The 27,356-nt window shown below is 46.1% G+C and overlaps 1 protein-coding gene and 1 long non-coding RNA gene across 18 annotated transcripts in view; one reads left to right on the top strand and one right to left on the bottom strand.

The window, feature by feature from the left end:
* The window catches only part of celf2 (cugbp, Elav-like family member 2), a 196,112-nt gene that overhangs the window by 27,413 nt on the left and 141,343 nt on the right, over positions 1-27,356 (top strand). For 16 of the 17 annotated variants that reach the window (XM_030112943.1, XM_030112965.1, XM_030112963.1 and 13 more), the window contains exon 2: positions 20,311-20,346. In XM_030112943.1, coding sequence (XP_029968803.1) covers positions 20,311-20,346 — 36 coding nt within the window. Of the gene's footprint in view, positions 1-14,713; positions 14,720-20,310; positions 20,347-27,356 lie in introns of those variants that run through there. The other variant, XM_030112952.1, reaches the window with a different exon arrangement.
* Positions 15,964-26,674, bottom strand: LOC115403913 (uncharacterized). Its single transcript, XR_003933270.1, has 3 exons — positions 26,470-26,674; positions 25,661-25,847; positions 15,964-16,169 (listed from the first exon to the last, which is right to left on the bottom strand). It is a non-coding gene; the product is annotated as an uncharacterized LOC115403913 (long non-coding RNA).

Raw genomic sequence — 27,356 nt, 5'->3', positions numbered from 1 at the left:
TTTATTCCTTGTTCTGGTCTGTCCATGCTGGTCCTGGTGCTGGTTTCTTGCAGATCGCTACTTGATTTGATTTGTACTGGTTTGACGATGGTCTGTACTGCTCTGGTAATAGTTTATACTGGTCCGATTGTGGTTTATGCTGGTCTCATGATGATCTGTGGTCTTCAGCAATGATAAAGAAATCATGCTTTTGATTATTGCTTTTCAAACAAGAACTCTAAACCACTTGTAAATTCGTCTAGATTTTCTTCTAGATTCTTTATCTCTAGAGCTTCACAACTTTTCTAATTGGCTTCGGAACTTGACTGAAACACAGTCGTGTCAAAGGCGCTGCCACACTGTCTCGACTTTTTATCCTTTTGACAGCACTCTCCTCGAACAAAACCTACAACAAGCCCTCTCTTTGTCGACGTGTCATTTGTTCGGCTCTCTCCCTCCTCTCGGCTGTGGTTATCTAACTGTACGCAGTCTCCTACATGTGAAATTGAGCGAGCTCACTGGAGACACTCTCGTAAGGTCTGGAGTGGGACTTGTCCACCAAGTGGGGCTAATTATGCAAATCCCTGCCTCATCCTCATTGGCCGGGGTCAAAGCTGCGATATTAATGATTAAGGAGCGACGGAATGACAGCAGGAAAAGAAAAAAAAAGTGCAGGGCTGTGAATGTGGGTATAAATGTGTGTGTGTGTGTGTGTGTGTGTGTGTGTGTGTGTGTGTGTTCATTTCCTCTTCAGTCTTTCCATGTTCTTGCCTTTCTGGGATGTGTTCATCGGGGGGAAGAATCAAGCCCTTTATCTCCCAGCAGTCAACACTTCCCGTTTCCACAGCGACACGCTGCTGCATCGCTGCAGCATCTGGGTTGTCTCCGTAGCGACCCCGGTACCCCGACAGGACCTGATCTGAAGTCACAGGCCCCAGCGGGGCAGATTCACCGCTCCCTCTGCGTGTATGATCTTTCACTTCTTTCCTCAAGAGGAGCAAATACCTCCACGGAGGTTTAAAAAAATAAAAATAAAAAAAAAACATCAAAGAGATGAAATTTGCCGAACCTTCAGGGATTTCAAGTTAAAAATTCAAATGAGATTCAAGCCAGAAATGGTCAAAATCATCTGCGTATCTCTGTTTATCACTAACAAATGCAGCCGTAATCACAGTGGTGCTACAGGACTTCCTTTGGTGCAGAAAAGTCAGCAATTTTACTGACTGTGTATTTGTTGGGTATATTTCTCTGTCTTTATGCTTGCATGGTTGCAAAAGACTGTGAACCTCTCACCTTCAAGAGTCAAGTTGAGGCTGTTACCAAAGTGAAAGATGTTCATGTTAAACTAACAACGGGCCAAAAAGATGAAGAGAAAACTCCTCAGATTTCAAGCCGTGAAAGGAAGTAAGCTGCAGCGTCTATCTCCTTAAATGTAGGCTATTTGTGTTGTGAGCTGAATCTTCGATCATCATTAGAGGTGCAAACGTGATTAACTGGGACGTGGGACGGCGGGGAAGATTCTGCGAGTTCAGAAAAGGGCAAATCTGACATCAGTGAGCAGAGCAGCGTTTGTGCATCGACTTGAGAAATAATATTTCGTTGTAATAAAATGCATTCACTGTCAAGACAGCAAAGCCTTTGTTAGCCCAACTTATAGAGGTCGCCAGCTCTGAAAACGTCAGTAGTTCTGATTATCGGCTTTCCAAAGCATCATTACATCTGCGTGTCTCTGGTATGGGACGTGACGTTAGTCATTTTTTTCTGTTGATTCAGCAGAGATTCACTTGTTAGCTGCTAGCATCTCTGAAGTGGGACTTTTCCAAGTGTTTTGAAATAGTTTCATTTTATTTGTCTCGTCCAATACCTACATATATATGTATAAACATCTACCCCTACGACCCATTTAAACAGCAGCACTCAATGAAAGTTTGCAGCTTGAGCTGTACCCTCACTTTATGAATTTAGTTCCTTCAAAAGCATTCTGGGAAATCTATTAAAGAGACGGGAGAACAAGGCAGATAAAAAAAGAACATTCTGTATCCGTGTTTTATGGCGAGTCTGCACAGAGTTAGTGTAAAGATATCCTCCAATCCCACAGCAGGGCTTATGGCCGATGCACACATGGTCATGCGGCTCATGCTAACGCGGGCGTTGCCTCTGTCAACACGTTCACATGTTCAGATGTCATGTTCAGGCTGAAATTGTGGCCCTTGCGGCCGCAGAAGCGGCGGCGAGAGTATCTTTCTCAAGTTCGAGGAACTCTCCGACAAGCTGCCGGCAAAGAAAATGACATGCTACATTATCAGAGGCGCTAAAAAGTAATTTAAACAGCAGCAGAAGGCAGCAATTTGCAATAGCCGCAAAGATAACTTTGGCCTCTGTGGTTAGAAAAGTGCCAGTGTTGGAAAAACCTCCTTATTTATGTCACTCAGCGAGTAAGTGTAGCTTGGTAGAAGCTGTGCCACAAAGAAACTTTTTCAAAAAAAAAAGAAATATAACACCCAAACCACAAGCGGGTTTGAGCATATGTTAGCACATGTGTGTGATTGTCTTTAATAGTTCTGTCCCTCGGATACTCCGGGGCGTCCGCGTCTCATTTAACAAGTGTGTAATGTGTTTTCTGTGCACGAAAAGTCACGCAGGGCTCGAAATGCATCAGCGTCGGAAATCTGAGTTAGCGTCGTTAGCTAGCAGCTGCTGAAACCGGAGCTCCTCTGTGAAACCATCTGAGCCCGGAGAGACCAGAAGCCCTGCCAAAACCGAAGCGGGGCCAAATCCCACTCTCTTCTTTCTCTGTTTCTACTTACTCTCTGTCTATCCTCTTTCCCTTTTTTTTTTTTTTTTATTCTTTTCCCCCTCTTCCCCATTCCCCAAGCATGAGCAATTCAGAGTTAATTCAATTTTCCCTCGGCCGGGCTCACATGGGACAGCATTGGAATTCCGGTTTGTCATGATAAAATGATTACACGGCATTGTGTTTCTCCGGGCGCCTCCCAGCGCATTTATTAGAATCTGTCAGTGTCGATGTAGATCGGCCAGCCAAAGTGCCCGTCTCCACCGCTCCGCCTCGCCACCCCACTTCCCTTTCCCTCCCAGAAACGGGTTATTCCTTATGAAATACGTCGCTCCTGGCAGACGCATAATCTGATTACATCCGCTAGATTAAAAATATATTGGATTTTTCTCCCCCCCCTTCTTTCTCTTTCCTCTACTTTACAAGTTTTTAACCCTTCTTCTCTCTTCCTTCCTTATTCCTTCCAACCTATTTTCTCTTTGCCTTCATTTGTCCTCCACAAAGAACCAGTGGCTTTATCTGGTTTCTTCTTTACATGGGCTTCGACTGAGGAGAGCGCACTGGCCTGTTAAAGGATGACACATGGGGCCGTCATATCGCCATCCATGGTGAGATTGATGGTGATACGATGATTGATATGTCTCATCACCACTGCTAACATCAGGACTGTATGTTCAGTTTTATTGCAACGTGGTCGGTTAGCGGTGCCAGACATCAGCAAAAACATGCAGTTTCAATTTAGAAGTTTTGTTTTTCCAGGATTTTCTTATGCTTTTGGTGCTTTTTGTTTGATTTCATGACATAATTTGCATTTTGGAGTTTGAGTGTCTGTAGACTTGGATCCTTTTTTTTTTTAATATAGCATATAAATGTTCGTTCGGACAGACGACCAAACTGCACAATTAGAAAAGACTAATCCATTTTTTTTTTTTTTCTGTTGATTCTGCTTCTTGTAATGTCAACAAAAAGATTGACATTCGAAAGGGGATTGATTCTCTGTTGAGGCATTTGAGGTTCATTTGGACATTTTTGAAAACCACAACAATCTTCAGCTTCAAGGAAATTGTTCTGGAGCCATCTTTTTTAATTTGTGAACACAAAGTAACAGAAAATAGAAGACCAGCTGCCTCGTGGCCGCAGCATGTCGGCGTGTTTCCGCCCGTCACCTCTGCCGCCCTCGCCTCCCCTCATCACCTTTCCCCCCCGTCCCGTCCCATCGCGCCCCTCCTCTCCGCTCCCCTCCTGTCTGTATAATATTACAGCTTATTATTTTTCATATTTCCATCCCTCCCTGTGCCCGCACCGACCTGTCAGTCAAGCTGTCGAGTGTGATTTGGAGCTGTCACTCACGCCCTGGGTTCCGGGCGTGGGGGTCCAATGGCTTGTTTACTGAGATGTGACTGGAGGTGTCACGCTGAATAAGCCTGCCTCACCCCTCCTTTCCTCTTTTACCTCACCCCGTCATTCCTCCTTATCCTGAAAAGCCCCGCTCAGGTAACACCCCCCCCCCCTCTCTCCTCGTAGGTGTGATGGAGTTTGGGTGACTCGTGCCAGGTGGGATGTGGGTAATGACCATCTCCGGGTGCCAGTCGTCGATTTCGGGTGCTGATTTTAGCATATCCGCGGCTGTAGGTGCGCGAGTGTGAGCACCAGTGGGTCTGAAGGCGAATGTGTGTGTACTCGTCGGCTCAGCCAGCCAATTACCTTCCCGAGGAGCCGGCAGCTGTTGCCACCGTCGTCTTCTCTTCCACCGCCATCACTCTTCCTCTTCCTCTTTCTTCATCCCTCCTCTCGGCTGACAGGGGCGAGTCAGGAGGGAGTCTCAGCCCAGGGTCCTGCTCCCTTGGGGAGTCATTACACCACTGTGGGACTCTCTCCCTCTCTCTCTCTCTCTCACACACACAGCACCAACACACAACTCGTCTCCTCTGTCGGTTTCTATTCGTCACCGTGCCACTGCATCTTTCAATTAAGCCCGTGGCTTTTGCTCCGGGCGTTCGATGCACGTTCACATCAACGCACGCACATGCACACACACTCATCTAATCCTAATGTTCCTTCTATATTTGTCATTACGCACCCCCCAGATGGGACCCGGTCCATTGGGTTTTGGATATAATAGTCTTGATGGAAGTGGAGGCCCGCTTTCTTGTAAAAACCTGAAGCACACAGAATAAACTGCTTTTTTCAGGACACTCTGGTTGGATCCAAACTCAGTTGATTGCCTGGTAGCTTAAGTGTAAAGTAACCTCAGTGATCAGAGACTCTCTCAGTGGATCAAATCAGAGCGTCATCTTCCTTCCCCTTTAAGAGCCAGGTGTGCAAACAAAGCCATCTTTTTACAATGAGAGAATGACACTTTTCGCAACAAGAGAGCGAGCTTTCTCGACGTCTGTCAGTCTCAATGTTGTGTTGCGTCCTCTACTCTTTAGAAAATTGTTTGAAAAAAAAGAGTTTTTTATCGTTTGCTTTGGTGATTTGGCCGGTTTAGTTCCTCTTGCGGGCCAGTTTTGACTCACAGGCCTTATGTTTGACACCACCAGTATGTATTACAGATATATTGGATTCAGTTGAGAGCTAGCGTATTTGGGTTTTTCTGGTTTTCTCCAGCTTCTTGTGTTGAATGCTGATTTTCATTGACTGCAGACGTCGTCTTTCCCCACATTCACCGGGGATCCGCTCCTGCTCCCGTATGTTAGAAGACTTATAGATAAAGCAGGATAAGCGACAGACGGACTCTCAGTTCTTGACCTTACTCCAGTCGGTGCTTCAAGGCGACTGTGTTGAATCTGGAAAATGTGAGTCGGACGGCTGGTCAGGAGCTCAGTGGCTTTCTGTTGCCTTGAAATAGACGCGCGCATGAGTGCATCTCTTCTTAAGCCCAACGCACTCGCAGTGCAGCGGTTTATACACGCAGGTGTGTGATTTAACAGTGATGGACGGTAAAATGGACTGCGCGTTGGTTTGAAGCTCAGACGGCGTGCACTGGAGGCAGGAGCGCATCCCGCCTTATCGGGAACCTCTGAATTGTGTTGTTAAAGTCGCCAGAAAGGTTTACTTTTTTTTAAAAAAGATGTTATTCTCATGGTGAGTTTTTACAGTCTTTGCGGCGGCGGCGGCGGTATAAATGCGCGCGTTACCACCAAGGCGCCGTCCCTCCGCGGCGCTCCGCTATCTCTCCCTCGCCACTTTCTTTCTTTATCTGAGGCTGTAATACAAACCAGATTGGCCTTATCTCGGTTTTTCTCACCACACACTCGCTCCCGCACACGGCCCGTCCCAGCCCGATTCTTCACGTAAACACACACACGCACACACACACACACACACACATATGCTATCACCCTCGATCTGTGAGTGGATATGCCAGCTATTTCACTTAACCATGCGGGGTGAGGATGTTACCATTTCGGGGAGGAAGACGAAGGAATTTGGAAGAGGTGCGTAATATTTCACTCCAACCATGAACGCCGTGTGTAGATAAGGGGCTCCCCTCACCGCGGGTGTGTAACTGCTTGCACATATGTGCGCACACGCGCGCGTCAGTCTTGTAAGAGATTTACCTCCGACACACTCGTTAATCACAGAATTCATTAGTCACCAAGTCTCTAATTGTTTACTTTCCCCCGCGGCGGTACTACACAAGGTTGCCGGCCCTCCCTGTTACAATTTTGGAAGAACATAATGGTAAATTAATTTTCCAGGTAGCTCCGATTCGATTAGTCATTTCTGAGTACACTCTATTAGCCTGGAAATTATGTGTTTGGAAGTCAGAATAGGGACTCTGGGCTTGATCGTGTTGCTGCATACCTGGAATAAAGACAAAGTGGCAGAATCTGACGGGGGGAGTAAGAGATGAAGTAATGAGCCTGAGGGATGAGTTGGAGGAGAAACGCGCCGGTCGGCTCTGAGTGGCTCTAATGTAGACTGAAGCACAGCAAGGCAGCGCTAAGACAAATTGATCCATTAATAAAGCCGTAATCTCCTAATAAAATCAAATTGATCCATTAATTGGGGAGTACATCTCCAGCGACTCAGCTCAAGCAAGACAAATAAATGAAACAACAGATCATAAATAAAACTCCCAAAACGCACGCCGACCGATCGCGTCTCGTCTGAAGCATTTTCTCGCCTGTTGTGGTTCGCGCTCCGTAAGTGCTGTTAAGTGGAGGCTGTGACGTCAGCGCTAACCTATTGTCTTTATGTAAGCGCGTCTGCCGGTTTAAAAGCTGCAAAGCCTGCTTTTTGTAAATAAATTACTTGATTGTCAGCATAAGGTGTGCTTGAAATCATTTTTCCTCTCTGCAGCCGACAGAGCCGACGTATGTCAGATGAACCCAAGACCAATTTCCCTGTCGTCATTTGTCGTTAAACAGGATTAAATCCCTGCAGCTCTGATATTTTTACACTTGATCATCAGTATCGAACAAGGAACCCTACTTTGAGGCAGCCGCGCAAACCACTGTGCATGTGTTTGTGCCACAGCTGAATACACTCATTGGAATCATGTGGAAGTATTTCTTCTAATGTCGTCCCTCCGCAGAATCAAACATGCTGCTCCGTGCAACAGAGAAAGTGTTGCTGTTAAAACTCCGATATTTCCCATGAGTCCTTTCAGCTGAACACACTGAAGTGGGAGAATTCTGTCACACACACACACACCGTAAGACTCTCAAATCCCATTTGTTTTAGTCTTTTGGATTGATTTACTCTTTAAAACCCTAAAATGAATGCAAAGCAAAGAGGAGGGACATGTTCTAGTCGACCGGTTCGATTCCACAGAGGCTTCCAGGTAATTCAGCGTCTTCAAACCCACACACTGCCTGTGTGTGTGTGTGTGTGTGTGTTCGCCCTGTGATGTACAATCGGACTCCCACTGCCCATTTACCCAGTGTAAACTGGGCTCTGCTCCAGCTCGGCTGCAGCGGCAGTGGGAGATGGACGGACGGCTGTTCCAGGCGTTGTGAAGCGAGGGCGACTCTACACGCTCAGGTCATTAAAAGACACTTTCACGCGGCATTAATTCAGCGCAGTTTAAATATAGGACTCAAACAAGCCCCTATTTTTTTTTTTTTTTTTTTTTTTAAGTCGAGTCACACAGCTTTCCCCTCCCTCTCCCCCTCTCTCTCTCTCTCTGCCGCTGACTCAGCCAAATCACCGTGCCAGCTGGACCCGCCGGGCGCCGGCGACGCAGGATAAACCGCAGGTGACGCTCGGCCCCCGACGATCCGCTGCGCGGCTGAGCGGTATCTTGTTGAGTCAGGGCCGTCCTGCCTGGCGCGAGAACAAGCCGTGTTCTACTTCCCTGCTCCGAAATCCCAATTACTTTTTTGCTTTTTTCTTTTTTTTTTTTAAAGCCGGCCTCGTGGAGGAAACGCCGACGCAACAACGGAAAATCGTCACAATTTCAACATAAATACAATTCTGGTGCAAAAAGCAACAAAATGTCAATAAAAACTCCCTGGACTTGGCGGTTCGCTCTCATGGCAGCGTCACTGACGTCTCGGATAAAAAGTCGATAAGTCTCTTGTCAGTTTTTCCAGTTTTCTCGGCCGTTTCCTGAGCCGCACCGTCCTCCAACGCGTCAGTGAACGGACATACAGGCGTGTGTGCCGTACTTGTGTGTGTGTCACATGTGTCGTCGGCCCGAGCTGCATATGGATGAGCCAACGCGGCGGTAATCTGCGCTTCGGGGCGCACGTGCACGTGCCTGCCCACTCCTTTAACAATGCTGAAATACAGACGCAATAGAGCAAATCACAAGTGAACTTACAGAAACTATGCATTATAGATCAACACACACACACACACGCACACTCAAACGTATACGCATATATTCCTCTTCTTCCTCGTTTCAGTGAATCTCCACGCACGCTCACACGCCACATCACAAATGATGGGATTTAAACATCAACAGTATGAAATATTCATGTGTCAGTGCCAGCCGCTCGAGCAGAACTAACACCAAGGGGGATTTGCCTTCAGATCTGAGGATACTACTGCATTCATCCCTCCCTCCCTCTCTCCCTCGCTCTGTCTTTCCCTCTCTCTCTCTCTCTCTCTCTCTCGCTCTGCCCTGTTGTGTGTGTTGCGGCATTCGGGAACCATTGTCACGGCGTTGTGTACCGGTGTGTTCCTGAGCATTGTTCTACTTTTCTGCGATACCGCCTTATCACTCTCAAGTGTTTTTATTTTGTGACTGGCAACAGAGGAGGGGAGGCGGATGACACATGTCCTCACCCGTCCTCAGTCTTCACTCAACATGTGGGGGGAGGAAGGAGGAGGAGTTAGAGAGGTATTTCAGAGGAAACAGAGGATTTAATTCCAGTTGTTGGATACTTCTTTCCATTGAAAGCTGCCATTACTCGCCTAAAGCAATGTATCTGGATGAGGAGTGAACCGCGAATCGTCGGCGGCAGGCTTTTTGAATGGAATGATACATTTTTTTCCCGATAAATTCTCAGGAATAAATTCATCTCTTGAAGTGGCTTGACCTGAATCAACATGACGTGTAGTTGGCAGGTCGGGTCACTGGTTTGAGAACAGTTCTGAAAGGCTGTCCCAGGTGAAGAGTTATTTCATATTTGTGATAAAGTACGTGTGAGAACACAAGAGGATCTCGGCCCATGGTGGGTCAGTGAAACGTGATGCGTTGCCAATTTATTCAGCTATAAAATGCTAAAAAGCAGAATCTCCTGTGGTCTTCAATAAGCAACAGTTCAAAAAATGTCACAATAAATCAAACATTGAGCTTAAAATATGTAAAAATGAGGAGTTTCAAAGTGAAAAATGGAATATAAACTTAAAACCGTCCAACGAAAGGGTTTAAAAAGTTTGATGAGTTTCGAGTGGGAAGTTGTAGGAGGGGGAAAAAAAAAAAAGAAAAAGAAATGTTGAGAAGTTTTCCGGAGACCTGGATCGCTGGGTGTAATTGAGTATACGGCGATACAAAGGCTGCCGGTGTGAGGGGCGACTTTAGGAGTCAGATGTGGGACCAGCGGTCATCGTTCCTCCTGAGATTCGTCCCTTTTTTCCATTTAAAAAGATGTGATTACACTGCAACAACGTGCGCACACACCTCTGCGCGCGCCCTGCCGCCAGCGGTGATCCAATTTGAGGGGTTAGCAGGGAGGGATAAGGAGATCGAGGGGGAGCGGAGGGGCCGGGAGGCCGCCGTGTCGGAGATGCGAGGACGGGAAGGAGGTGAGAGAGTCGTCTCCCTCTCCCTCTCGTTTGTCATTCTGTCGGCGCCGTATGCAGATGAGGAGCTAATATGATATCTCTGCTGAGCTGATGGATGTTTAAAATGATATGGCAACCCTGAGCAGCCTCGCTGCATGCTGCCTGCCAGGGATGGAGCGTGTGTGTGTGTGTGTGAGAGTGTGTGTGTCAGAGTCTCAACTGAAAACTCCAAATCATGGCGGCGATGATCGACTCTCAGACGGCGAACGGCTCCTCTTCATTTAGCCGTTTCAGCCTATTGTTTCGCTCCCGAGTGCGTCGGTTTGCAGCACAAACTCCGGCGGACGGTGAAAGAGAGAAACTCCGGCGCGAGTCGCACAAACCTCCAGGTTGAGCCAAACTTCTTGGGAAAGGGGAAGTGATTGATGGGATTGGCTGGGACGGGCTCCAGCAGGGTCGAGAGGCTGCAGCCAAGACGGATGGTTGGAGGAAGTCATTATCAAACCTGCAAATATCTTTTTTTTCCCCCCTAACCTGTCTCATTACGGGATTACAGAAGGTTTCAAACTTCGTCGTTACCGATACCAAATAACGATATTTGGTGCATGTAATGTTCAAAGTGTCGCTGTGTTGTTGCTCGGCTGTAGCGATAAATCTGATTGAACTGGAAATCTTGTTAATTTGTGCAGACATTCGTTAATCAGTTTGCTGATTTGCTGGATTGGAGTATCTTCCTGGCTTGTTTTTGCCCCCCCCCACTGGTTTGCAGGGTTGCGTATGGTTCCATTACTTTCCACACGAAGACGCAGGATGTAGCGTCGCGCCTTTAGCACCGCCACTTCGAGCCACTCGGTGCGCCACCCGAGTAATTAAACGATTGAGCGGATGCTCCCGAAACAGGAGAACTGATGAAGCAAAAAATAAAAACAGATAAATAATAAATAGAAAGACGTCAGAAAATGCGCGCGTGACGGACGATTGGTGAAAAGGTGTTGACACAGACGTTAATAGCGAGTCTCGATCACGTCCCACTGTCTTGTTAGCCTTGACGGATGTGCAACATAATTGAGCTGAAATGATGGTTTATCATAATTGGAAATAATTAGCGCGCTTTTCTGGCGAAGCTGTTCCATCTGAAGCTTTCATTAGCAGGTTCAATACCGAGACCTTGCTTTTGTCCACTCGAGGAACGGAAATCAAGCCTCGTCCTCACCCACCCTCTTGTTGCCGCTCTTTCAAAACCGATTTGATGAATAAACTTCACTTGGCTAAACAATCATACCTGGCAGGCGCTTTTACTTAGCGGCCGCGCCTCGTGAAAGGCCACCATATCAGATCTATTGCCGTCCACGAGAGTGTGCTGCGATGAAAAGGAAGAAGGCGGGGAAATAAGTCAATATCATGAATGCCAGTTCATCAGATTGGGGGGTAGCTCAGACGCTGAAATGTCAAACGCTAATCTCTTTAATAGTCTGATATTACATTTTAATCCCAGTCTGATTCCTTCACTCTTTGGTTCAGGCTGTCTGCTGATGCCTGTCAGGGAGCAAAGGGGGAGGAAGACAGTAAATAGAGGAAGAGAGGTATCAAAATAGAGAGGAAATTGGGTGGATTAAAGAGAAGGGAGAGGAGCAGATGCGAGACAGTGGTGGGAGAAAGGCTTGGTTTATGGAGCGCCGCCGTTCCAGGGCTGAATTTACAGTGAGGGGTGATGGACTGTGAGAGACGCCGAGGCAATAAAGTCATGTCGATGAGAAGTGAGGACAAATTGATATGATCATAACATGTCACATTAAAGACGGGCCCGCCATCCATCAGCGTGACAAAAGGCCTCCTTCACTCTCCCCGCTCGCACCACTGCCATTGATCTCAGCGCTTCGCTTAGCTAACCGCTAACTGCTCGTGAAAACCGTACACTGATGAGGACGGAGAGGCGCACAGTCCCAGCTGGTGGCAAGACTAAAAATGACCATTTTTCTGGCTGATTCAAGAGAACCGCCAACTTTTCCCTCCCTTTCTTTCTTGTTTTTTTTTCTTCTTTTTTTTCCTGTGAGACCGGGAGAAACGGAAGAGGAAAAGGAGCATTGACGATACCGCCGAACATGCTTTTAAATCACCCTTGAGCAAATCAGTAAATCAATATCAATTAGGCTGTGAAAGAGCCCAAACGGACAACTGCCTTTGTTTTAACTAATGAAGTCTGTGGAGAATCCGATCAGTCGCGCTCCCCTCCCTCACCCCGCCCGCCGCCCGCCGCCCGCCCCACCTCTCATTACCAGCATGACAAGACGAAACAGGAAAACTCACACAGAAACAGAAACTCAGCTGGAACTGGGATCAAAACAAAGCGTTCTTATCGAGATGTCACCATGGCTTTTACTTAACAAATGTTTATCGAGTGGTGAAATAGAGCCAATGATAACCTTTAAATGTAAACTTTAAATTTAGGCCTCAATACAGAACCAGCAAATTTCACGCGGCAAACGTTTAGGGAACGATGTCCGTTTCCACGGCAACCTCGGAAACGATGAAAACGATTTAGCAAGTGATTTAAAAAAACTACTGTATGCAATAATTGATTCATCATCAAATATTGTCGACGTCACATGGAAACAATTATTCTGCATCTACATGTGAAGACGTCTGTTTAAATTCATTGTTAATTTGGACGCAGTTGTTCACCGTTTTTGCCTGAATTGACCAATTTTCAGTGTAAATATTAAAAGTAAACACAGAATCAGATATTTTTTGTCTCCTATACCGGACTTTGAGACTAAATATTCCATATATTTGCTGTTACTGCTTGAGAAACGATCTGCACCTTGCAGAATTCACTGTTAGGTTCAATAATGAGCCCTCAGAGGTTAATTAGAAGAATTTCCTATCATGATGAAGCGACGCATTTCTGGGATTCGCTCAAGCTGAAAAAAATGTTTATGTAGACTCTGGAGATCAAACTGTTGAAGAAAGACACAGTCTTACCATTCTGTGCTTTAACAGTAAAAGGAAACGGTAGTTTTCCTGCTTGTGTTCATTAAAATTTTTCCCTAATGGACGATTATGTTCAAGGAATTGACTTTGATTATACTTTTTTTCTTGCAAATGCAAGCAAGCCACCCAAACAGAAAAACAGATTGATTTGATCTGCCTTGTTAATGTGTGAAGCGAAGATTTCCGGTATTTATATATCCAAATATTACATATTTACACTTGATTAAATGAGAAAACACTTAATCGTCACCGAAAATGCGACCAAACCTCTGAGAAGGACACTCTTTAAACACTGAAAGAAGCTTCTGGTAGAGGCTTGCAAACATTGAACAATCGTGTCCCTCTCACCTCCCTTCTGTCCCATCGCCACGTTCGCCTCGCAGCATCTTCCCGTCCGGGCCGGCCCGGTAATGGCCTCGCTCGCCGCCGCGCCGCCATTGTGCGCCGCGTCGCTCCAATCAAAACCTTAATGCATCTCAATTCAGCCACTGTTGTAACACACATGCAGCCTTTTCTCCCTCTCTATCTCTTTTCACTGCCTCTCACTGGCCTTACACACACACACTCACACACACGCACACACACTCGGGGAGGGTGTCATCAGTAATGCGTGACGCGTGCCTCCATAACGCCGGCTTCATTTGCATGTGTGAGGAGGTCTGGGCTAATGGAGCTGATCTCTTGTGCCGTTATTAAATGGGGAAAAGGGGGGGAGGAGGAGGAGGAGGAGGAGGAGGAGGAGGAGGAGGAAGGTGGTTATTATTAAAGCGGAGGGAGAGACAAAAAAGAAGGGACTTTCTCTCTCTTCTCCATCATGATGGATGATTCGGGAGTCTTTCCACACCTCCGACAACTCCGGGTTATGTGTGTATGTGCGTGCGTGTGAGCGTGCGTGTGCGTGCGTGTGCGCTCCGAGCAGCCTGCCCACCCTTTGAATATCAGGAGGTAAATGAGGCCTAACAACACCACTGCCACTTCTCCCTTTGTTCACCCTTTCCCACTCAGGTCGTTTCTCTCCGTGCATTTAAATGTCCTCAATATGTCACACACGCATGCATGAGTGCATGCTTCCCTTCTCACACACACACACACACACACACACACACACACACACACACACACACAGTAAATGAAGTCTGCTGGGGCACTTGTTTCCGACCTCTTTCTTTAATAGCACACACACGCGTGGTTTTTACGGCTGTGTATTGCATGGTAATGGCCGCTCTCCCTGCCATTCCGGCGTCACGCTGCAGAGCTGTTTCCATTTGAGCCGATGATTGACTCGACTGTGAAATAATGTTTGTTACCGCGTTAATCTTACGCGGCCCGGACTCAACAATCTGGATGTTTTACTGTTCCTTTGTTTTTGACAAGCGGCCGTAAAAGTGCTCTTGTTCCCTCGGCGGCGGCGGCGGCGAGCCGGCGGTCAGCTCCAATTCACATCGGTTCCACTTTTCATCCCTGACACTTCTGAACGCTGTGAAAATGTTGTGATGAAATAAATCTCAAGATGCTTCTCAAGTCACTTCACTCCCCTCTGCATTGTCTGAAAACAGAATGCTGCTGCAGAAAGGTTCGATTCATTAAACATGGACACTTGGATTTCCTTCACAGTAACGTTGCAGTATTCTAATTTAGTCTATTATCTCCAATTTTCTCAATATTTGCTTACTTTTAGCTTAGCTTAGTGCTTAAATTTGGTGCTGAATTCACTTCAACCCAATTCGGTGCAGACCATTTCAAACCAAAGGTGGTTTCAGTGAACTTGTTAAGGTCCTATTTACACATTGAATGACAGAATCGCTAAAAATGATGCAGTTACCATGCCGGGCCAGATGTTGGTGCTGTTGGTTGTTTTTGTAATTAAACTACACTGGTGTACACAGAGATCTCACACATTCGTACAAAGTTTGATTGCTATTTTGCATGACCGTCAACTATTCGACTACCAAGTCTTTCGAGAATCTGGACTGGTGTCATGAAAATCTGGAGGGAAACGTTGTTATTGTCCATCTCCCGAGCCTGTGAACTGCTGACGACGGCCACGGTGCTCATGTGCAGTAGCAGCATTTCAGGAAAGTTACATTTTCCCTCCGTTTCCATGGAGACAGAGTCAGTGTTTTCAAAAAGGTGCATTTTAATTAGCTCTGAGCATTATTGTCGTGTGAATGGAGAGTTTTTGGTTTGCGCTTAGGTTTCAGTTGAAAATGGTTCAGCTGTCGCTCTGCACAGTGGTCTTCTCTCCGTCGTATATTGAAGTACCCTTGAGCAAGATGGTTGAAACCCGACGTGTACACCCAGCGAATGATGGTGGATCTATATGAAGATGACGTTCAAAAACGCAAAAAAGAAGTTTGTCCTTTAACATTTCTCTGTAACGCCATTTATACCTCTTTCTCTTTTTGTCATCATAAGTATTCCTTGAATTCTCTTAAATTCACAATAAAATGCCGTTTTTCCGACAGTTACACACTTTTCCCTTCACCTCATTTTTGTGTTTTGCAGCGTTCTACAGTGATCACAGTGTGTTCCTGCAGAAGTTACAGGAAGAGTACAGTAGTGTGGCTGAACGCTCTTCTCCTTGCAGCATTTCAGTGATTTAAGTTGTGACTCAGATTCAATCCCATTGGCAAAAAAAAAAAAAAAAAATTGTCTCTGATTTGCTTGGAGAGTACTGAGAGTGCAGATGGACGGCGGAGAAGTGGATTATGCAGCGGGAGTAGTTCTGCCTCGTTTCGACGGACGTTCCGGTGCTTCTTCCCTTCCTGTGAGTCATTAGAATCTGCTTTCGCCGCCTCAGTTTAACATCCGTCGATGAGGCGTCGGTCCCGCGCCGCTGACGCTTGCCGGGATTTCCCTTCCCGGCGTGTTAAGTGACCTCCGGCTCACATGCACACGTCTGAGTCGCTGCTTTTATTAACTGTTGAGTCACTTTGAAGCACCAGTAAGAGGATGATTAATGAAATGGCAGCTCATCGGTGTCGCTCAGGTCGTCCCATCCTCCACCTCCCCCCCCCACCCCCCCTCCCCCCTCGGTGCTTTTGGCACCTCCATCTACCAGACTCATCCTCCTCCTCTGGGAGACTTCGGATCCATCTGGACTCGGGCCAGCAGCTCGCATCTGACATCATCTTAAGATCTGGCACCGTTTATCAGAAAGACACTGGCTGTCTCGCACAAAACACACACACACACACACACACACACACACACACACACACACCTGTGAAGGAGATAAGACGGAGGGAGTGGGAAGCCTCTGGAAGGTGCGAAAGTGAAGCGTGTGAATGTATTTATCGGCGTTTAAAGACGAGCGCTGGCTGGCGTTGATTGGTCTGGGGAACCGCGGGCGCAGTTTGTGAAGCAGGCTGCGTATATGCGAGGCGCCGGATGGCAGGTGAGAAGAAAGAGAAGCGTTAAGAAAGACGAGAAGGAGAAAAAAAAAAAAAAGTGTGAGAATGTCACAGATGGGCTGCCGAGAGGAGGGTGATGCAGAGGAGGGAAACAGGAGGAGGAGAAGCCGAGCCCAACTCGCTCTCCCTCCGCGCTTTTACAAACAATCAAATATCAAATCAATTCAGTCCTGCGACAATTTATCAAACAGCCAGTCAGGACACAAGTCATCATTTCAACAATTTATGAAGCAGGAATGCCAATTGCTCTCCTCTTCGAGCTTGTTAATTTTATGGATTTTCAGATTTTCTTCTGTTGTTTTTATTGTAAAACAAATATTGTTCATTGTGGTTTGAGCATTCAGGCCATGTCAGTAAAATTAACCCACAGAAAGAGATCGCAAACGTCAGGAATTTAAAAAATCAGATCTTTTGAGCCAAAATTCTGCCGATCGCTCACTGAGATGAGGATTAGATTTTGTCTTTGCAAGTTCAGTTAAAGCAAGAATCACATAAGGGCCCTGTCAAGATGGAGACAAAAGTATCGGCGGGATGGTTGCTGTCATGTAAAACACAGACTTATTGTACGTGCCTTCGTCTGTGTGTGTGTGTGTGTGTGTGTCAGTATCTGTTGGTCACAATGTCTTGGAACGTGGCCAGCGTCCTCGCCGGGTCCCGCCACCTGCTCCGTCTTGACGTGGGCTCTGGCACCGGCCGCCCGTTTCGGCCCCCGGCGGGCCCCTCGGCGTTTCAGTTTCGTTTCGCGTCTCCGCCTCGGCCCCGCCGTGCGCGAGTCTGAGCGTGGGTCGACACGCAGACGCCAGAAAGCTGTCTGGCTTCTGTCCACCTGGACGCCGTTTCCCCATCTGTTCTTGTCCCTGTGATCAATTCTGACCCGGAGACGGCAGCCATCGGTCCTTAAAGCTGTTTTGTCCCATCGTCACCTTCCATTAAACTCAGGCTACGGCCCTGTTCGCACAGCAATGCTTCAAAAGCGATGCAGTTTTCATGTTGGGCCTCTAGTGGGTGCTGTTTGTTAATGGAACGAAACCGCACAGAGAAAAGTACGCTATAAACATCAACAATGGTGTTATAAACTGCAGTCAGTCTCTCACAGTCGCTTCTTGTCTCGAGTTTTTTTTTTTTTTTTTTTTTTTTTAAGGAGATCTCGTGCCAACATTTCCACACACGTTCCTCCCTCCCGTCTTCTCCCTGTCACAGTTAACACTGAGTAATCGCTCTAATCTGCCTCCGTCACTCGATCTCCACATTGTCTGGCGTTGGTAAGTCTGTCTCTCACGTTCCCACAGTAAGAGCAGAGGCCACACTGTTTGACTGACAGGTCGACCCTGGGAACAGCGGCGCACAAACAAACCGCGCTAATGAGCTTTTACCGCTGCAAATATACAGCGGAGACAAACTTTTAGAAAACAAAAACCGATTTGGCGTTGAAGTGAAAAGGAAATAAAAAAAGAAACCCACAACGTTGTACTTTTTACCACAGCGTGACCTCTGATCTGCTCTTCAACGGTTCTCATTCAGTCGGTGAAAGAGTACGAGCCGCTGCTTCATCCTGACCTCCGAACTACATTTGTTTCAAGAAAAATGTGAAAATGACTTTCTCACAGGGGAGGATATAGTCATGTACTGTGAGCGGTAAGTGTAAATTAAAACATGAGTCTGAACTTTAAAAATGTAAGACCCCGTCTGCTCCGGATTTCTCCCATTTGATCCCGTTTTTTTGGCTTTTTGATTAAAATCAGAATGGCTTTTCTCTGCCTGTGGTGTCTTCAGGAACACAGGAAGTTAATTCGTTTTCATTCCAGTTGCTACAATAAACTGGATTCCACTGTAAGACTCAAGCCTGTTTTCAGTTAATAAGTAATGAAAGGAGTGTAAACCTTTTCGGTGTTCGCAGTACGCGTGTCGATCTGGAAACATGAGCGATGCCTGTGTGTGTAGCTGGAGTTTGGTGTACAGTAGTTGAGCCATGCTGGGTTTTTACGTGTGTTTGTGCGCGGTGTGTAAGCCCGCGAGCGCGAGCAGTGTGTGTCTGATGTTCCATTTACCCTTTTTCATAATTCATTGCATTGGGAAAATGGACTGAAGCGGAGGTGGCTATCCTGTGTGTGTGTGTATGTGTGTGCGTGCGTGCGTGCGTGCATGCATGTGTGTGTGTGTAGCAAGATAACAGGATGAGCGGTTTTGCGGAGATGAAACAGACAAGAGTGCGTCTTTGAAATGCAAAGAGCGGTGATAGCGGTGATTGGCCACTGTGTTGAGGAGGAGCTCGGAGTTTTTTCTCAGCATTTCATCATAATGCACACTTGCTCCCACCACCTCCAACCCACTCATCCACCCTCATCTTCCTCTCTCACATGCGCACACACACACATACACACACCCACTGGTTATTAATGATGGCATTGTTAATTCATTACTATTTTATTTACCTCTGTGACATAAAACCCAAGTTAATTCGGCGCAGCTCCAAGCTCTTGAGAGTTGCATGTGTCTTTTTGTGTGTCTCTGCATTGCACTAAGTGTAATGGCACGCACACACACACACACACACACACACATAGTCTAGTGGTGGGGCCTGGGGACCAATTTATTTACATGCAGTGGAAGAGGAACAGAGAATTGGAGGAAGGGATAAAAACAAAAAGGGAAGGAGAGAGAAAGAGGAAACAGCAGGGAATTATGGTGAAAACCCAGTGGAACGAACAAGTTTCTCTGCTGTTCCCAAGGACAGACAAGACCAATTTACTATTTAGATGACTCAGTGTGTGCACGCGTGTGCAGCCGTGTGTGTTTTGTTTGCCAGCATCTTATGTGGTTCCCAGAAAAATCAACTACCTTCATCGTCACCCAACTGTTTTACTTCTGAGTCTATAAAAAAAAACAAAACAGTGAATCTATTCCGCAGTGCCACACACTCAGTTTGGAAACGGGAGTCGATGAGTTATCATCTACATGTTTTCCAATTGTTTTGCCCCAGTGGAGATATTTTGGGTTTTATCCGTGATTTCCAGTACCAGGTTGGAGTTTGTGCAGGAGTCTTTCAGTGCGTACAAACATATTTTTCTCTGGGTTCTGCAGTTTGGCCCCACAGTCCAAAATTTTGAGCCTCTCGTGTGACAGTTTTGACCCACAAGCCTTATGTTTGAAACCCCTGAGATGGCTGGATGGATGGAGGACATTGGTTGATGAACATCAGAGGAGAGTCTCTTGTATACATGTTTTGATCATGGGTTGAACTTTGAAGATGAATTGCAAAAGATGAAGTGAAATGCCACCAATGATGGAGTGGGACATCAAAAAGCGTCTGCAGCATCAATGTTGACCTCAAATGTCTCCATTTCTTTTACTGTTTCCTAAAGGGTGAAGGTTCACGGGCTCACATGATGTACATGTTTTCAATTATATTAAGTCATGTACAAAGATCCATCATTATCTGATGTTCATACTTTCATTTTTTAAAACTTAAAAAAATTGATTTTCTTCCTTTCAGTCATGGATTTTTCCAACATACTTTTGGCATATTTATGCCCAGCGTTCTTCAGATGATCACTGTTGGAAAAACCTACTTGCCTGAAAACATGACTAACGAGATACTTCTGAACAAACTGAGGGCATCATGAACCTCATTTAACTGATATAAAAGTAAGTTGTGTGCATCAAAAGAGGCCTGTGAAGATCAGCAACAATGACATTAAACACACAAAAAAATCTAAATTTATCGAACCAGAGAAACTGTCATTTCGGTGGAAATTGTACTGATTCATTGCATCAAGCATTGAGTTTTCCTACCAAATGGACAATAGAGGATCATCAGCGTAAAATGAGAATCAAGGATCTGAAACGAGCAGGAATTAAATCCTTACTCGTCCGAAGATCCCTCCGTTGATTCTCACCCTTGCATCTTTTAATTTTCAGTTTTTCATGAATCTCTTTCTCCTTGTCTTGCAGGCAGGACGCCAGCGACCTCTCTGGACCGATACAAAGGTATGGTAATTCATCTTTTATTCTCGCACTTTCATTTTCCCCCCACTTCCATTCTCGTCCCTTTGGCCTCGTCTGCAGTGAAGCATGTGGTCTCCAGGCTTGGGGCCAAGCGGCGACCGCATCGGCGCCGTGGCGGTGTCGGGGTGGGCGGGCGTCCGTGGAAGGACAGGGCGGAAGATGAGAGGAGGCCGTGTGCTGAGAGAGACATGAAGGGAAGGGGAAGAGGGAAATTGGAAAGGAAAGATGTGACGCGCTGCAGATCTATGGCCGAGGAGGGTCATTAAACTAAACCCTTCGGCGACAGAGCGACACATCAAGCGGAGGGAGGGAGAAGAAGGTTTAAATAAGGGCCAACCTTAAAATAGCAGCACCTATTTCTCATCTGAGGCATAGTTAACAAGAAAAGGATGAATATCCTGCCCTGAACACTATCAGCTTTCAGTCCATTCCTCTCAATATGGAGAGAAAAAGGGCAAGACATGAGTCGGAACTACTTCTTATCTGATCTATTTAAACTCATAAAAATTTGCAATTCGCCTTTAATACTTTATGATCCAGGTAATGCTTACTGTTGCAGTGTCAATAAATATTACATTTGGCAGGAACTACAGAAGTAAGTGTTAATGACTGGTAATCTAACAAAGGGCCTAATAACAGAACGTCTCATAAACATTTATAGGATTCGTAATGAATCGGCAGACGTAGCTCTAAGTATGGTCATGGCTGCGTTCAAGGACACTCCGGGATTTCAGGGCGGGTTACCTAGAAGCGCTGCTTTTATAAAGCAAGTTACAAGAGGAATAAATCCGACCGACAAACAATAAAAGCAAGATAAATGTTGTGCGGTGGAAATTGTGACTTTTGTTCCTTTAAAGCCTTTATTTCCCTCCACAATGTAGCAGAGAGCGCCAAAAAACAAATGATAGGAGATGATGAAACGTTTGCAGTGATGAATTACACATCCTGAGCGAGTTTTAAGTCTCTGTGAGCTGATTTTTTATTCTGTGGTGAAATGAACTGAATCTAATGGCTCCCTAGAAAGTAAGAAACCCATTTAAAAACTTGTGGTATATTTGTGAAACACTCAGAAATAATGTAAAGAATATGTGATTTTAATGGTGCGAATCATGCCCGACCACTGCTGTAGTATTATTTAAATAACTCGGCACCTCTTAAAGGAGGACTCGAGTCGAATTCGACCAGCTGTATTTCCCTTTAAAGTCGATAGTGTATGCTGAAGATGATATTTTCTCCGTTTGTGTCGGCTCAACAGTCTCACACCATCAGATCTAAGAGTAATCTATGTTATTTCCGTCTAATTTGAAGTGAAATTATTACCCAGTAAACAAGATTTCACAAAGCTCTTCAATGCAAGTAAAAAAAAAACTGTTTTTCATCACTAATAAGTTAGTGTTATGTAGCTTTTTAAAGATTGCTGTCATTTATGCAGATCTATTTAACAAATGCACAAAAGAAAACAAAATTAAAAAAAAATACCGTCTTTTTTGTGTTGTTTACAACATCGAGATAATCAGGCATCATCAGCATAACGTGAGATTCCAGAAGGGTGAAATGAGTCACAGTTAGTTCTTTCGGAAACCTTTTCTCCTTTGACTGTGGTTGCTGTTGGTGTTGTTTTCTTTCGAGAGCAACCCTTTGCTGACTTATGTGAAATGTTTTGAACGAATGCCATTGAGACAGCTTTCTAGATTTGGCTCTACGTCAAGATAAACACTTAGCCTTGTGGGGCATTGTTGGCGATTCCATCTATGGTACCAGCTCTCTCCACGTTGCTGTCGAGCCGAGTTGAGGCCTGTTTTATTGATTCGGTCGGGTTGGTTTGGGGAGGAAGCTGGAATATCTGTACAAAACTCATGGTCACCCAAGGAGAACATAAAAACAGACTTTGACTTGTGAAGCAGAAGTAGAAACCACTGTGACATGCAAATTGTGTCACAAAATGTTCTTATACATTTTTACAAAGCACAAGAAGAGATTAAAGATCTGTGATATAAGCAATACTGAAGTAAATTAATTTTACTTCAAAATTTTCTTCAACCTCTTGCTTTTTCTTGAAAGATAAGCTTTAGTATACTCTCGGATCAGTTTCCCAAAAGTTTTTATCCTTTTTCCAGAACAGACTTGGATGTTATTGATTTTTAATACTGGTTCTTTATATAGTCACCGTCTAAAGCTGCACCTTCACAGGCAAACACAGCAGGTAAATCAGCTCAGATGGAAAACAAGATCCAGCACGGAGTGCCGGCGGAGGAGAGGCAAAAAAAAAAAATTCAAAAAAACACAGGAGGAAGAGAAGGAGACGACGACTGTGGCTGTGAATAATTAGGCAAAATAGTTTGCTTTTGTTTTTCTCTCTGATTGGAGAAAATAGGCGAGGCTGTGACTGTCGCATGAGCTTGCTCGCGCACGCACTCACACACACACACACACACACACACACACACCACACACACACACACAAATGAACGAGCGCTGTGCTTTACACTCTAATCCGCCACACAGCTGCGTCATCCCGGAACGTGTGTTTACTTCCTCTCTGCCTTCACAACCACCACCACCATCACCGCCGCTGCCGCCGACCCCCCACAATCCCCTACACACACACACACACACACACACACACACACACACACACACAAAAGAGAACTGGGCGTGTAATTTGATCCTGTGCGCTTTCCTCCTCTAATGAAGCTCTCTGGCGGTTTGACTGACACCCGGCTCGTTATTTAAGTGTCTGTTTTGGGCCAGGAGGAAGAAGAGGGGTGAGGATAAGGAGGAGGAGGAGGAGAGAGAGAGAGAGATAGGAAAATAAGAAACAGGGGAAGCTGGAAAAGAGGACCGAGGAGGAAATGGGATGATCGGGGAGAGATGGAAACAAGCTGCAGGAAAAGGAGGGTCAGGGAAGTCGTGGAGAGAAGATTGAAAAGGAGGTGTTGAGAAGATGGAGGGGGCAGCAACAATCAAGGGGATAGACGGAGACAGTTTGGGAGGAGAAAGAGTTGATGCCAGAACCAGGGGTGATAAAGGGATGGTGTGCGTGAGTGTGTATAATTGCGGGTCTTTGTCCTGATAATGTTCTTTGAAGGTGCACAGCTGATAATTAGCCGGCGAGGCTCCGCCGACGCCTTTCAGCACCGGTCATTATGAGCCCTGAACCGACTATCGGCTCTGACACGACCTCCCCGAGACTCCGCCGGTGCACCGGCTCCCGCCGCCGCGAAGCAAGCACCGATTAGCGCACGGATGGCGGGAGTTTATGAGTGGCGCGGACGCGACGGCTCTCCGAAGGCCTCCGGGCCCCCCCCTCCCGGCGTGGCGGGCTGCAGGTGTGCGTAGGATGCACAAGCGCACCCTCACTTTCCTGTTTACAGAGCCAGAGCCCAAATAGACAGCAGAGACTGTAATTACAGGGATTCGCACAATGTGGCGTCCCGGTACGCTGCGTCCGTTATTGCCTCCCCGGTTGCCACATGACAACAGCGGTCCCTCGCTACGGTGGCTGCCTGATGCGCTGCTTCGAGTCCTCCCCTTCTCCCCCTCTTACCACCCCTCAAGTATTCCCACATCTGAATATTTATGAGACGGGAACTGGCTGACTGCAGTCAGAAGACACCAGCTTGAAGTGTTCGCTCTCCCCCTCTCTCTTTCTCTCTCTCTCTCTCTTTCTCTCTCTCTCTCTCTCTCCCTGACAGACAGTTATCAGTGTTAAAGCCTCCTTCCTGAGTTTTAATTTATCCCCAAGCGAGGAAATATCCGACGAGGGCTGCGGAGTGGAATGTGCGCTTTCGAAAAACGAGATATTTGTTCATTTATTTCTTCTCCGCGAGAAGTTATAGGGATAGTAAAACATAAAGACTCATAAAAGACCTTTTTGCCAATCAGGATAATGATTCACATTTTCATATGAAAACATTACGATGATCTCACATCCCTGAGAAATGGGGCCCCTGAGCCTCTTACGCTCGTAGTTGCAGCTTTGTGTACTGTATACTCTCAGTATGGTTTAAAAACTGCCTCCAGCGTCGAAATTCCGAGAAGTAATGCCAGAAACGTTGGCAGTGGATGCTTCCCGCAAACTGTGGAATGTTTAGGAAGTTTCCCTCTAGTGGCCGTATGTGTAAGATCAGAACAGGAATCTCATTCGCCACAGGGCAAACGAGCAGCCAGGGAGAACATGCAAACTGGTGGGTGATGTTTTCCTCCAGAGTGTCATGACTCCCAGGCCGTTTTCTCTTCTATTATTTTCTGGAGGCATGTACACACTTGCAGGCCTGAGTCAAAGCTCTTTATTCATCTTTTTGCACATTTGGTCCAAAGAGAGGTCAAAGCAGCCATGTAGAGAGAAGAAACACCCGGTCCGCACAGGATCCCGCTCCGCCTCATCCTGTGGGAACCGGAGACTTTCCCAGGTCAGCGGAGAGCCATTGTCTCTCCAGCTGCTGCTCGGCTGAACTTGGGGCCTGGTCCCAGTTGGCCGAGCCTCTCAGGGAGGTACGAAGGGGCAGCCTTGTCAGTGCGAAGATGAAATTCCTGTCCTCCGCACCGGAAAGAAGTGAAGTATAAATTTACCGTGTTGAGAGAGAGAGAACTATCGTCTTGTGTGGGAGTTGAATCTTCAAAGAGGCGACTTCCCATCTAATATCCAGACCATCGGCAGTCAACAGTGGATAGTCGAGTGAATTTACTTAGGAGAATACTGGATTTCTACGTTGCTCCATTTCCAGAAACTGTAGTTGTCACCTATTCATACACCAATGGAAGAAGCCGTTTCCAAACATTTGCGTTTTCGTTGAATGTTGAATCAAATTTAAATGAAAGTTGCGCGTTTTCACTGGAAGCGGTTGCCGTGTGAACGGGGCCCAGGAGAGCGGTTTTCCTCGTCCGCCGGGTCTCTCTCCGGACCGCCGCAGTCCCCCGTCGGCTCGCCGCTCCCAAGCTGCCACGGCAGGGGAAGGAGAATTAACATTCTCATTGGGTCTTTAATTGTGGGAGGCTACGCTGGTGTCACGCTCGCTGTTCATCCATTTTTCATCCAAACACATGAATTATGAAGAACTGCTAATGATGGGGAGGGGACACAACCGTGTGTGTGTGTGTGTGTGTGTGTGTGTGTGTGCATGCATGTGCGTGCATGTGTGTGTGTGTGTGTGTGTGTGTTCAACCATCAGAATGGGAATTCAGAGATCTTCCTTCACAATGTGTCCTCTTTCTCTCAAGAGCATTGCTTTTTTTATCCCGCTCTCTCGCTTTGATTGACACAGGGGTTCAATTTGTGGAACACGCACACACGCACACACACACACACACACACACACACACACACACACTGGGTGGCAGGTGAACATACAGTGGCCCAGGAGGAGCTGGCTTCTGTATGTGTGATTCAGACCACTGACCTGGAACACATTGGGGACTGAGAGAATAAAACACACACACACACACACACACACACACACACACACACACACACACACACACACCTCTGCTGCACTTTTAATCAATTTTTAAACGTAATTAATGATAGTTTCCTGATCACACTGGTAAATGTTTTTTATGTGTCTGTACTGTATATTTTTGGGTTATAGTTGATCTGATTATTTTGTTTCTATTCTAACGTATTGTATAGAAGCAGTTATATTTAGCTGTAGAAAATTCAGTTTTGGAACTGTTTGCTGTTTGGTTGATGTTTTAATGTTTTCGTAACATCTGCTTGGCGCCATTCGATGTTCTCTTTTCCTTATATTGGATGTTTTTTGCTTTATTACACTGTTGGAAGCCATTTGTTGTTTATTTCATGATTTTGTGATCATTAAGTACAAGTTAAGTTCAAATCCTTGAAAACATTTCGGTTTCCTTAGTTGAAGAGTTCTGTTGTATTCCACCTAACTGTGATTGAATTACTAACTTTTCTTCTGATTGGCCATTGATCTTTTTGTTTCTTTCATTATTTAAATGATCATTATCGTCGGAGGACGATACTATCAATCATTGTCCCGTTTGCATAAGCATACAAATCACTCTGCAAATACATGTGGACACACACCTCCATCACACACTGCTGGCATGAGAGCACATTTATCCAAACAACACACACACACATACACAGGAGCATGCCGCAGGGTTTTCTGGGATGGCGTCTCTCTCCTCCAGCTGATGCTCTCTGCGGCGGGGAGAGCGTGGAACTCGTGGGTGTGTCTTCTTTTCCAGTGATTTCCTAAAACAATACCAACATGTATTTATAATTCAGCACTTGTTGTGATTGCTCCAGCCGCTGATTGCATGTGCTACCGACTCCTGGCCCGGCAGAAACGCCGCCGCCGCTGTAATGAATCATTAACACATTAATTCTGAGGCATTTTGTGTGATTATTAGCATACACTCCAACTGCTGGCTGCTGTAACGTGGAAGAATGTGGAAGGTTTATATCTGGATCCACTCGTGTGGTTTAGATTTTTCTTAGAATTAGCTCATTTGCAGATTTGTCTTTTCCCCATGCTTCTGCGTAAATTTGTGTGCGAGTGTGTGTATGCGTGTGTCGATGTGTGTGTGTGTGATGTTGGGGGAACTCGATGTGACTTTTTTCAGGTTTTTTTTTTTTTTTTTTTTTTTTGAGAGGCTCCAGATGGCTGAGAGACAGGTGAGCCAATTAGCGAGTCTCACTACACAGCAACATCATCACACCGGCGGAGCACGACAGCCCCACACACACACACACACACACACACACACACACCAAACATTCCTCGTGACTGCGCTGTGGCGTTAACATCCGAGCCGTCTCTCAGTCCGTCAATACGCCGTCCGATGACGCCGCGGACCTCAAATTGATTTTACGGAGTGTGACCGTGTCGGGAATGATGACAAATGATCCTCTAATTTTAGCGTTATTACGGCGGCCGCCTGCGACGTACAGCGCGGCGCGTCCATAGCGTGGCCCATTATGCCTGTTTTATACGACCCAGAAAACAGGCATAATGGGCAGATTTGAA

Source organism: Salarias fasciatus, chromosome 17 (genome assembly GCF_902148845.1).
Source record: "Salarias fasciatus chromosome 17, fSalaFa1.1, whole genome shotgun sequence".
Lineage (NCBI taxonomy): Eukaryota > Metazoa > Chordata > Actinopteri > Blenniiformes > Blenniidae > Salarias > Salarias fasciatus.
This window is presented reverse-complemented; position numbering and strand designations above follow the sequence as displayed.